Genomic DNA, 13191 nt, shown 5'->3' with positions numbered 1-13191 from the left:
AATTACTTGTATGCCAACATGCTAAAATATGATGGTAAATAATGCACCTGCTAAATTTTAGCATGTTGGTATTGTCATTGTGAGGACGTTAGCATTAGGGATGCAAAGCATGTTGAGCTGGTGCACTAAAAACATGTTCTTGTATCTGTGCACTTTAAATTGACCTGCAATGCAATTTTCCACATTATTCCCTATTTTAACTGTTTTTTGGACAAATGGTTACAAAAGTATGGTTATAACTTAAGTATATTTTAAGTTATAAGTATATTTACACTTACACAGTAGCTATAATACATTTTCTTCCCTCCCTGCTTCTCATTCTAAACAGTATATTTTGGCCATCTCAAAATTTGTATTGACTTCAGCCATGCCAGAGAACATTCAATACATGATTAAACTGGCTCTGGCCAAAAATATTATGCATCAATGGTTCGCTTCATGATTTTTGACCAAGCTCTGACATTAGACACCACAGAAGCAAGACACATTGAAGAGTAGATAATGTGACTCATGCAGTTGACTAATCACTCCTAGACCCACTCCTCTTACACACATAGGCCTACACTGGTTGACTTGCTCTGTAGTCATTGTCCAACATGAAAAAAATCCAACTTTGCAGCTCACATATGTGCAACTAGTTGTACAAAATGCTTCCACTTCCCTGAAAGGCATGTTTAAAAATCATAAATATAACCAAGATGCATATGAATTTTGATGATGTTCCAAAAACAGATGAACCTTAAAGTACAAAGCTCAACAGTAAGAAATAAATGTGATTTTATGTAAAGATGTTGGTGTTGACTGAGAAAGTGAAACCTGAGCTGAGAGGGGAAATAGATCTGAAGAGTTAAATTGGTTAAAAAATCTGATTAAAGACACCCGTTTTACTCCAGAGTAATTTCACTAATGTTAATGTCCAAGTCTCCTATGTCTTATCTGTCAAGTGTTATAACATCATAACATTACTGAATGGAGCTACACTCACACAATTATCTTTTTCACATTAAATCTTTTTCTATCTCATGCTGTTGTATATTTAGCCATTAGTGCACCCAGCCAATTCTCTGATGGACCTCATGCTGGTAACCAGCCACAGTTGCTAGGTGATTTGTGACTTTACTGCATCGCCTCTGCTTCATAGACTGGAAGAAAATATCATAAAAAAACATTTTTCCGTGTTACATCAGTACATGTTGTTCGACTGCATGTATGTAGCAGCTGTGTATACGGTTAGAGACAGACTGATTGAGGATTGGAATCAATAGAGCAAAGAGAACGTATTATGTTAGTGCTGCTTGGAGCTGCTCCAGTCAGATATTAGACGATGTGTCCAATAATGACAAATGATCTCACTCCTGGGCAGAAAAGGATTAAGATGGCATGTTTCTATAATAGCTTTCATACATTCAGAGATGAAAGTGTACTAATATATAGTTTGTATCTTAGCATTTGCAGGCTATACATTAAATAGTTTAAGCACATACTTTCCACATATATACATTTTGTTCTCCATCTCTCTGCCTTCCTCTTGGTATCAGCTGTAAAGCTTTAATATACGATGGCTGTTTAATTTACCAGGAAAGTGGCAAAGGGAGCAGATGGGGCAGGTGTGAGGGCTGCTGGGAGGAAGGCTTATTCTAGTAGTTAATATTATATGTCAATGGGGAACATGGAGGTAAATGAAAAGAATTCAGCCTTTGGGGTCTATAGGGATCCATTCAACAGCATCTCATTGTCAGGGTGGTTCTAAAAACAGAAAATAATACAATACAAACAAAACAATATTCACCAATATTCACAGATACACTGCACCCCCAGCTCAGTTGCACATCAGTGTGAGTTACAAGAGCTGGATAGGACAACAGAGTTAAGTTAAGAAAACTTTATTAGTCCCACAATGGGGAAATTGCTTAAGGCAGCCCAGCAAAGAGCGCCATACACTGGAGGCTATGCAGGTAAAGTGCCTTGCCCAAGGACACAGTTGGGCACACACTAGGGAGGAGTTGGGATCAAACCACCAACCCTGCTATACCACTGAGCCACTGCTGCCCACAGCAGTTGAACCAGTCATAAAATGTTCAAATACATAAAAAAACATTGTTTTATATATATATATATATATATATATAAATTATATAAAGTAAAGCGGCTTTATGTCAGTTTTTTTGCCTTGTTATGATCTGAAAGATAAAATGTTTTTTTTTTCCCTCTGCAGGATTTCCTGGGCCAGGCCTACTGTACCCTCGGAGAGGTGGTTGGATCATTGGGCAGTCGCTTGGAAAAATCTCTTGGGTGAGTAGCTGGTGGACAAGTAGCAGAGTGTGCTGATATTTGAGTAATTATCATTACAAAGCTGATCGAGGATCATTAGGGACATATTCTAATGACTCCCAGAACTGTCAGTCATGATTTCCCCATAGACCATATTGAGCAACAGAGGCATTACCTCATTACTGTGTTTAGCAGCACAAACTGTACTTAATGGGGCAAATGCTTGTTTACAAAAGGTCTAGGTCTTTCTTAAATTTCCCTCGGGATCAATAAAGTATCTAGTAATTTTCTGTCGAAGGGGCTGTGTTGTTTCTGTTTGATTAACAGATACTGAAGGTAAGCTTTAATTCTAAAATCCTGTGCCATGATGTAAACATACTTGTGTAATTAAATCAGTGTAAAAGTATCATTATATGATCACAGACAGCATTGTGTCAATGTGCTCTGACAACAAAGGTGTAGCAGGCTCTAAAGACCTGTCAGTCTACTGGAGTCAGATTTTGTCAGGAAAGCAGACACTGGAGAGGCAGATGGACAGAAGGCCTAGCATGCCCTAACCCTTGTTGCAGATTACAGTGTATGTGATGTTATTTTCAGTTAGAGGTGGATATAATAAATCAGACTTGAATAGGTAAGAATAGAAGGAACCATTTATCCTGTCTTTATTATTGTAACCATGGCAAAGATGCCATTTCCAGTCATATTTCCCCAAGCCTTAACAACATATTTTTTTCACAAAGAGGCTCACTTGCCTCTCATACAATTGGATCTCTTTCATCCAATTTGCCTGTTCATTTGAAGCCTCAATAAGCCTCAAGAAAAGTGGTGAACAATGTCAAGGACCTGGCAACCTGTGTGTGTGTGTGTGTATGCGTGCATGTGTTCACTATTCCTCTTCATTTCAAAGCAACACTGCCATCCATTTGAGTAACAATTGCCATGGTGATTGCAGTGGCAGATTTCCCACTCGGAGGAAAGAAGACAGAGAGAGAAAGAGAGAGAGAGAGAGAGAGAAAGTGCACCTGTCTCTGGTGTGATGGTGTGATGTATGGTATGATGTATGAGCTGTGCTTATGTTTGCACCATGGACCACTCCAAAGTGCAAAAATATGTTTGTACTCTGAAAGCTCTACTCAAGAAACCCCTCTTCTACTGCACGTATCCCTAAACAGACGCATGCACATCAGCCATGTTGTAATAGGTGCAATAAAGCAAAACAGTTTGTTTAAACATGCAATAATCTGTTAAAAGGGCAGTTTTCCCCTCTGTCTTTTTCTTTAGATTTTGTTTAAACCAGATACCGAGTTAATGAAGTGTGACTGATGCTTGGAATTTGTGGCTGAGATGACGAACAGTCAAGAGTTACAGATAGAAGCAGCAAGCAGGTCATTTCATCACACCAGATGTTAGTGTGTGTGTGTGTGTGTGTGTGTGTGCAATGTAGTAGAGGCTTCATGCCATAAAAAATCGTTGTAGTTTTTAATTTGATTTAGATTTTTTCAGATGCTAGGATAGAATAAAATTCTATTTTATTGTATTCCACCTGCTTCCCTGTCAGTATTCACATTATATTATTACAATTGGTGCTAAGCTAAAGAAAGATGTATTGTTTCATATTGTTTCTTATTGAATCACTTGAATCCAGAGGGACTGCGGGCTTTGACGCGCTCTCCTTGTTTGCCGTTCACCTAAAATTAGTTTGGCATTACAGATGTTATTCCTCCCTTTGATACTCATTTGGTTGCTTATTCCCTCCATTCCACTGAAACACTTAAAGTGCACCAATTGCAGATGGCAATCTTCCTGAAAGCAATAAATATTCAAATTTAATACATTTGTTTTTGGCTGCGAAATCACTTTAATTTAAAATGCAATAATTTTAGATTTATTGAGATAAAAGTTTGAGGTGTAGAGCACAGAACAAAGTTTTGTAAGGAAATTACACACTATGTACCACCACTCTCAATGTATAGTGCCCTGTTAGTGCAAATGTACACGAAAATACACACAAAATTATTGATGTGTGGAAATTGTTAGATTCACATATGCGGTTTTTGCAGGGTCTTAAAAAGTCTAAAAATGTCTAAAATTTAAAACTTTAAATTAAAGGCCTTAAAAAGACCAGATTTTCCTAAGGTCTTTAATCTTGTCAAGTCTTACTTTTTTTTTTTTTTTGTTCATTCCTGAGAAGTGTCGGCCGCATAAAATTAGAGTAAAGCGCAGCGATCAGAAGCTGCTTTTGCATTGTCTCTTTCTGAGGGGCTTGGATAGCTACCGTTGTTGGTTAGTGGCACTACAAATCCCGCGATAACTGGTGCTGGTCAGTTTGCCGCCATGTTTGAGATGCCTGCGTGTTCAGTCACTTCGCCTTCTTGTCGTAGAAAACATGGGGAAGTGTGTTTTCAACAAGGCTTTGCTTGATAACAGCGATTCTTGCCGCTTGTTGCAAGGGGTTCTCTGCAACCAGCAAGCTCATTGTAAACCTTGAAAGAGGACCATCCAGTTAGGAACCTTGGGTGTGAAAGCACTTGAGTCTCACTCCAAGGCGGACAAACACCAGCTTGCTGTAAAAAGCCTTCAGCGGGCCCCCGCCACCCTCACCTTTGTCAGCGCCCGGTCCCTCTGTACTCCAGTGCAGTGTCACTAACACTTCAACTAACGACCTTTGAGCTACATTTGGTTCCAAAGGGAAATCAAAATCGGAGGTGATTTGGATTCTTCAATCAATTACAAAGCATCTGTCATATAACAGTTATACTGATATTTGCAGCATTTTGTTTCGGCTGTTGTGTCTTGTTGGTCTAAAATTTAATTCACAATGGTCTTGAAAGGTTTAAAAAAGGTCTTAAATTTAACTTACTAAAACCTGCAAGAACCTTGCATATGCCACAGGTATCAACTAATTTGGTGCTGAAATAGAAACACTGTCATGAGTCATTAGAAACATTAGGAACAGAGGCCACAGCTGCTGCAGTTGCTGGGGTTGTCTCTGTATATACATACAGTGTATGTGTGTGTGTGTAGGTGCAGACTTGGACTGACACACACCTGCAGCCTGACAAGACAGGGGAGCACATTAACAATTGTAATGAGTGCTTATTACAACTAATTACATTGTTCAATCAAACTCCAGTGGGCATTCAGGAGTGTGTGTGTGTGTGTGTCTAAAAGAGAAACGGAGAGCAACTAGCAACATGTACACTGACAGGTACAAGCATGGTGCCCTGTAAGGATTTCCAAATTTCTCTTCTTAAATTCACTTGTGATCATCTCTCACAGCAGAATGTATGAAAGAATTAACAACAAAATGACACTTGTGTCAAGAGTTTGTTGAACATTGATCATATATTTTTAGAGTTTAAACAAAACTCCTTCCATGTAAATTTGGCTCAGCTGAGACAAAGACATTGAGGACATTTTGGTCAGTGGGAAAGGGATGATGAGTTGGCAGTCATCACAGGTATTAGCTTCAGCTCCAGTGTGCGTGTCTCCATGTTGATAACTTCTTTGACAAAAAAAATCAGATTAATTAATTCAAGAAGCAACTCAAACTTAATAAAAAGATTGGTAGATTAAAAAATGTAGCTGCCATAACATTACTAACTATGTTTACTGTTGCTCTATCAAATGAGAACAAAACATCATGTCACCCAGAGCCAACCTGCCAAATACAATGATGGTGCACTTTTTACACTGCCGTAACTGAGTCCATCCTAACCCCCTCCATCACCACGGTGTACACCGCTGTAGCTGCCAGGGACAAGGGCAAGCAGCAGTTCATCATCCGCTGTGCTGAGAGGGTGATCAGCTGCTGCCTGCATCTCTCTAGTACACGTGCACCTCCAGGACACTGAGGCAGACAGCAAGATTATGGCCAGCTCCTCCAACCTTAGATATAACATTTCTCAAACACTCTCCTCTGGCAGTGGAAAGAGCAGCTAGCCTCATCCGTTTGTACACTTCAGTGTAGTGCAATGTGGACATCATGTACTTGCATTTAAAGGTGTTGTTTCAAATTAAACATTGAAACTTGCATTAATCAGAAATGACAGTAGAACCATTTACATAGAGATCTAGTCCTTTATAGAACTTAATGAGTTTGATTTGGTCATCATTCTTATCTTAACAGCTTCCCTGGCTGCATTTTGTGTGAGAAATGTACCACATTCTCTTAAATACCAAGAAGAATTTGAGACATCTAATCATCAGCTGCTTCACATGGATATGAGAGCAGTATCAGTCCCCTGAGAAAGCTAATATGCATATTATGTCTAACTAAAAAAAAATGATGTCCATTAACTTGCAAAGACTCCATGGATTCGCTTGTCTCTTTGTGAAGCTCATATTGATTCAGTTACCTCATCATTAATTTCCTTCAGTAAAAATTAATATGAGTTCATAGTGCACCATATTTAAACTACTAAATCCCTTGGGGAGACTTTTAACTTCAGAAATGAGGAACATATTACTCATTGCTGGGTTAAATTTGCATGAGGTTTTGTAAATACCACCTGAGACATTTTGCAGTGAATTTGCATTTTATTAATGATAACATTTTCACTTGAAGTACTGATGCTGATGCTCACTGAATAATTTTAAATATTTGACAAGGAGCTTTATTACTGTATGCTTTATTTTTTTTGTTCTCTATCATTTCCCTGTCACGCTTCCTTTTCACTCTCATGTTCATTTTAAGTGGGTTTTGGGTCGGAGAGAATTCCTGTTATGGAAGAGCAGGGTGAGCTACAATTTTAGATACACAGACCAGGCACACACACAAAAAGCAGATAACTGTCAATACAATATTGATTGTATGCATTTGTAAAAGGAGGACAAAGAAAGTCTGTATCTGCCTCTGGTGTGACATGGATTGGATGTCAGTGATCCTTTTGAGAATTATGTTTATGAGATTTCTTTTCAGAGAAAAGTGTGTGTGTGTGTCGGGGCATGACCAAGAATAGACAGATCCTTGTGTTTTTACAATGACAGCTGATATCTCATTGAGATCTTCCACCTTCTTTGGGTTTATAATGAAAATGACATGCTTGTGTGTGCATGCACGCGTTTACACTGCAGCCCAGAAGTGGCCTAGACTTAATTAGCCGTCTCTCGCCAGACGCTGATTGCAAATCCATGGGCCTTGATTAGAGGATTCAGTGTTTCCTCACACGTACACACACACATGAATGTGCAGAGTGTGAGTGGAGATATTCCTGAAACACTTGTCAACTTTGGAGTGTTTGATACGGTAAAAAGAGGAAAGCAATTTACCTGAGAGCGAGAGTGAGGAGTTATCAAATTGTTAGTTCACTCATGCCCCTCACCAAACAGAGAAAAGTAGTTCGGTCTGATTTTTATGTACATGTACAACATTTTCTCTATTATATAAGTAGAAATAGTGTTACTATAAAAAAAGGTGTTTGAGTTCATCATTTTTCTTATCAGGTTCCCACAGACAGTTCAAATCCACATATACCACCCTGACTTGTCATCTTTTACTTCTTTCATCAGATGTTGTGTCTCTGCATATATGCATGTATACACCAAAAACATGCGATATATTATTTATCCATTAACTATACAGTTTCTACCCACATATCATTTTAGGCCAGATTTCTCAACCAGAATAATGACCATGGATATCTGAGAAATAGAAGAGCGGGAAGAGAGGGAAAATAACAAGCAGAGGAATCCCATTCTATATTCTGCCGTGGGGGCCCAGGCTTCACAGAGTTGCCATAGCGACACAGATTCTGGGAGGGATTCTTGTGTGCGTCTTAATAATTCCTTTCCATATATTGTTGCAGTCAGATAACATGATTAAGACGATGATAGTTTCAGAAAGAACTTCTTGTTGGAAGTACAACTTTTTTTATGTGTTCCATCAACAGTGTGCAAACACACAAATCAACAATAAAACTGAAGGTCTTTTAGGTGAATTTTCTGGTTTTTATTCAGATTCAATTTAATTACTGCGTTACTGTCACAGTTATTATATAGAAACTTTATTTATATCAAGTATGCACTTTTATTTTATTTTGAAATGTACTATTGGAAAGCTGACTGTAGAGGTACACAGGCTACAAGGTGTCATAGAATAGAATAGAATTTTATTGTCACATGTGATACAAGTACAGATATACAAGTACACAGCAAAATTAAGAGTTGGAGTAAGCCTCCGAGCCGCAGCCAACCAGCGCCGCCACAAGTTAGATTGCAGTTGCAGATGCGATACATACCAATCAGCACAAACATAATGACATTTACATTTGATTACAGTACACGTGGTAACGTATATTATGTGTCAAGGACACATTTCTTTATTTAAAATAACAACAGTAACAACAGCTCAAGGACATTAGGTACTTGTAATGCAAATAGAACATAAGGTGGTAAATTGTTTATATTAAAGACCCAAGGTGGTTTGCAACCATGTAGTCATTATTAACAATGCATCATACACATGCATACAGAAAACTGCACCTTTAAAGGTTGTGGAATGTACATATAACGTAACCTAAAATAATAGATGTTATGATTTGCAAGCTTTACTTTGCTGATTGAAAATAATATTAGGTTTAGCACTGATAAAGGTTGATGACACTATGTATACATATACATATACATAGTACACTGCCAACCCACGCAGCCCAGTATCTTTGATTAGCTCTGCTTTTGCATCCATTTTGGCAGTGATCATCTACTCTGCTCATATTTCTTGATGCTGCCAGCAGCAAGTATGTGAAAGAGATCATTTTTGGAGTGTGTGGAACTTCAGAGAGCTGTTATGTAAGAGATAATGAGCCATTCGTAGTTACATTTTATATAATGATTGCATTGTTGCAAATTATTCTGTTTGACATGGTGATCAGAACAGAGGCCATACCAATGATCAGGTCTATATGTTCTTCCATAATTACTGCAGAAGACCAAGATTGACCAACAGAACTGATGCTTTGCTTTTACACTTGTGGTTTAAGACAGTCATGAGCATTACATGTGATAAGATGTATCACATATCCAGGCTTTTGCTGAGTTTGTAATGAAAATGATCTCTTATACAAAGCTCTCTCTAGGTGTTATTACTAGACCACAGTTTGTATTGTACAATTTGTATGTGGAAATAATTTATAATGTGTAAATAGTGCGAATTTCATCACCTATGGTGGAAAAAACAAGCAGACTTTTCTTTTTGATAAAGCTGTAGCGTAAGAAAAAGTGTTTTTACTGAATGTCCAGTATTTATACCTAAATAATTAACAAATCCTGTCAGTATCACCTTATTGATTTTTGCTATAATGCGGCCTGATCAGCCTGTCTGTGCACTAATGCTTTCTGTAAAGATATTTCTCCTGAGAACCATGATGTCTTCAGGGAACTTCTAATACTTGACAGGTTTTACATTTAAACCCTCACACCAAGAACCACAGTTGGTGGTGCAATAGGAAATTTAATTTTTTCTCTTTTTCTTTTTTTCTTTCTTGTTTTTGCTCTTTCAAGTGAATAAGGTTTGCCATTCTGTCTAGATTTCCCTCAGTGTCTCACACATAATACATACAAATGATCTGATCTCACCTTGCTCTGCTGTCTGGATGTAATGATAAATAAGAAAAAGAAAAAGACACATTGTGCTGCTACTTTGTAATGTGCTATTTTAGCATTTCTTGTGATCTGTGATATGTGAGAGAAGCATATTGCTTTTGCAAAGGAAGCCCTCAGCTCCTCAGTGCAATGCATTGGTTCCAGGATCTAGTTTCTTTTTTGATAAAGCATTTTCCTCCCTGTTCCTTGTGCTGGACTAAAAGGAGACTTGAATTACATTCACGCAGAGGTCCTTGACCTCAATTCTGGGCTGTCTAAAATGACTGCCTGAGTCGATTTCTGTCGGGTGGGATTCGCTTTTGTCAGACTGTAGATCCTCTCAAAACTCAAATTATGTGATCTAAGTTTTCCTCCCCGACATGGATAGCTTAACTACTTGCATTGTGATAAGCTGAGATAGTTAAAATATATTGATTTTTATGATAACGTGTAACAGTAAACAGTGCATTTATGTGACTATTGTGTGTATAAATGCTGTCATTTAAACTATTTTCTTAAAAGATCTGTTTTCAAACATCTGTACACCCCATACCACATATTTTACTGCTGTGGCTGATGATTGTAGCAGCTCAAAAGACAAGTCATTTCCACCAGGAATTGGTGAATAAAGCTAAAAGGAGAGTAAATAATTGTCTTACATTTGGTAGAGGGCCAGAAACTAATTTGTCTCCATTTGCTAATGCATCCACTTTTGGCAAGCTCTCAAAATCCCAACCTTTTATCTGGAAACTGATCTTACTGAAAATATTCAGAAAATATTTTCTTTTGTTTGTGTGCACAGAAGTGTGTGAGTAGTCGACGCAGATATTTGAGTCAATGATCTCATCAAGTCCACCTTAAACACCATGATTTAGTGTTGATGGTTATATTCATAGTTGCTTACTCCATAAAGACATCAACTATTCCCACTGATACCACAACATGGGCACACCCAGCCTTATCAGCAGCAGAAAACAATCATACACCCTCATATTTATAGACACAGTTTACCATACACAAACAAAAACACCTCTTTCCCAACAGTATCCCTTTTCTATCTTGGAAATGTTTAAAGACTTACCTGTAATACAGTTTGGTCATCAATGTGACATTTCCAGTAGGTTATGTAAGCTTTCAGTTTTGAGGTTGGGTATAGCTGTGCTTATTTGTTTTACAAAAACAGGACAATTTAAGAGTTTTCAGCACTGATCAGTACTTGTTTTGGACTTCACTAACAGCTAGAATTCATCATGTATGTATGAGCAAAGGTAAAGAAGAGAAATGTCATCAGAGGCCACAGTCATGAAAGAAATTAAATGAAATATCACACTGGTGTGTGGGTGGCTGTTAAATTTATACTGAGCCTGATTTTTATTCATTACTGATGAGTGGAAAATGGTGGTAATAATGTTACAGCTTTCTCTGTATCTCCACTGATTCAGCTTCGTCTGATTAAAATCTTAAATAATTGTGACAAAGCATTAATCAGCCTTTACAAAATAGATCGTGGATACCTGTCGTAATCTAAAGTGTAATTAAACTTGAAAATGGAAAAAATATCACTGGGCTGATTGTGTTAATTTTTTGGAACTTTTTATGTTACCTCCTGTGGTCAACACAATCGCATCAGTAAGAACACAAACAAGGCTGAGAAACAGTAACCAAGACATATTTTTACATTCAGAAAACAAGCCTGTTTGTGTGTCGTCCATGTGCACATGGAGATCTCTGTCCTGCTGAGAGTAGGTCAGTTGTTCAGCCTGAACCCGTGTGTCTGCAGAATCAGTCCAATCGACTGCTCGTCTTGTGTTCAGGCTGCCCTGCTGGTTAAATTCCAGTCAGGAAATTGAAGATATTCTTCTGCTTATTGTCAACTTGGCTTTTGACCGCTAAGTGCAGATGAAAGCAGAGACAAGAGAGGGAAAACATGTGGAGTGAACAGCATGTTCATGCCAAATACACCATCCACACAATGTGATCTCCTGACCTTTTGCTGTTTTGTCATCTACAGAGGCATTCCAGGGAAGAAGTGTGGGACCATTATTGTCAAAGCTGAGGAGCTGAACAACTGCAGGGTGAGTGTCAGAAACTAGTGAGGATAGGCATAAGTTTTTTCGACAAAGCCTGTATCTCTGCCTTTCTGTCTCCATTGTAGCAAGCAGTGTTAATTTTGTTGATGAATCATTTTCATCATAGTTTTCGTTCTCTGACAAAAATGAGACGATAACTAAATATAAACTAACGCACAATGCCAAAAAACGAAGAGGAAAATGTATTGACACCTTCATCAGCGAATAAAAATGAGATGAAATTACTGATGGAGAGGAGATCCAATCCGAGGAAATTTCATTTGTGGAAGGGAGGGACGAATCAGAAAACAGCGGCAGAGAGCCAATCAGAAGTGATCTCTCTGCGTCGTAGGGACCTTACACACACAACAAAAACGTGAAGCGACATTTGCAGACGAGTCATTTTAACATCCGTTCAAAGATACACGTGACAAAATCTATAAATTAAGACACCGCTGTTGATGGTTTTACAGCATGTGCACTTTTTCTAAGTTGTCACTGAAGTATTTTGCTATAGTTATGGAGTATTCATGAAGAAGGTCATGACTGAACAGTGTATGAACATTCAGGGAGAGCAGCTCACTGTTCATTGGTTCTTTTTAGGAAAAGGTAATAGCAAGTAAATAAAGAGATGTTTGTTTCAAATAACAAAAGTTACAGCTGTGCCTGTTTTTATTGCACAATCAAACCTTAATAATTTCATGACAAATATATTTAGTCGACTAATACTAGACTAAAAGTTAAAAAATGTTGATGACTAAAATGTGACAAAAATAAAAACTAAACCAAAAATTGCTGCCAATATAAACACTGGTAGCAAGTAGCTACCAGCGGTAGTGACAGTAGACTGAAAAACTTATAGCAAGATATTAAAAGCACAAACAAATTGATTGTTTGACACTTTAAAAAGCCCACACATCTGATCAATAACTAATACTCATAGCTGCTGTATTTTCATTCTAGTTTCTGTATGTACATTTCTTCTGCCTAGTTTTTGTCCTCAGCGTAGGCTTAATCACTTTTGGGACTCGATTGCAGAGCAGAAACAACATTCTCCTTGTCATCAATAATAAAGGACAGTTGTGAGATTGATTCTGTCTTAATCTCAGCATTCAATTGAAACCTAGATACACTCAGTGTGTCAATTATTGTGAGCCAAAAAATGCTAATGCACCCAGATAGGAACGCTTTAGATTAGATCAGATACATTCCCCAGTCCACAAAATACTTTCACTACCACTGACTGAAAATCAATAATTAATGCTGTAAA

The 13191-nt window shown here is 37.9% G+C and overlaps 1 protein-coding gene across 3 annotated transcripts in view; it reads left to right on the top strand.

Moving 5' to 3' along the window:
- The window catches only part of LOC114432536 (copine-8), an 89325-nt gene that overhangs the window by 37741 nt on the left and 38393 nt on the right, over positions 1 to 13191 (top strand). For all 3 annotated transcript variants that reach the window (XR_003670285.1, XM_028400599.1, XM_028400601.1), the window contains exons 6-7: positions 2216 to 2292; positions 11864 to 11927. Coding sequence is in view for 2 of the 3 variants with exons in the window: in XM_028400599.1 (XP_028256400.1) it covers positions 2216 to 2292; positions 11864 to 11927 (141 nt within the window). In the remaining variant the exon portion in view is untranslated. The remainder of the gene's footprint in view (positions 1 to 2215; positions 2293 to 11863; positions 11928 to 13191) is intronic.

The sequence above is a fragment of the Parambassis ranga genome, chromosome 2, assembly GCF_900634625.1.
Source record: "Parambassis ranga chromosome 2, fParRan2.1, whole genome shotgun sequence".
Classification (NCBI taxonomy): Eukaryota; Metazoa; Chordata; class Actinopteri; family Ambassidae; genus Parambassis; species Parambassis ranga.
This window is presented reverse-complemented; position numbering and strand designations above follow the sequence as displayed.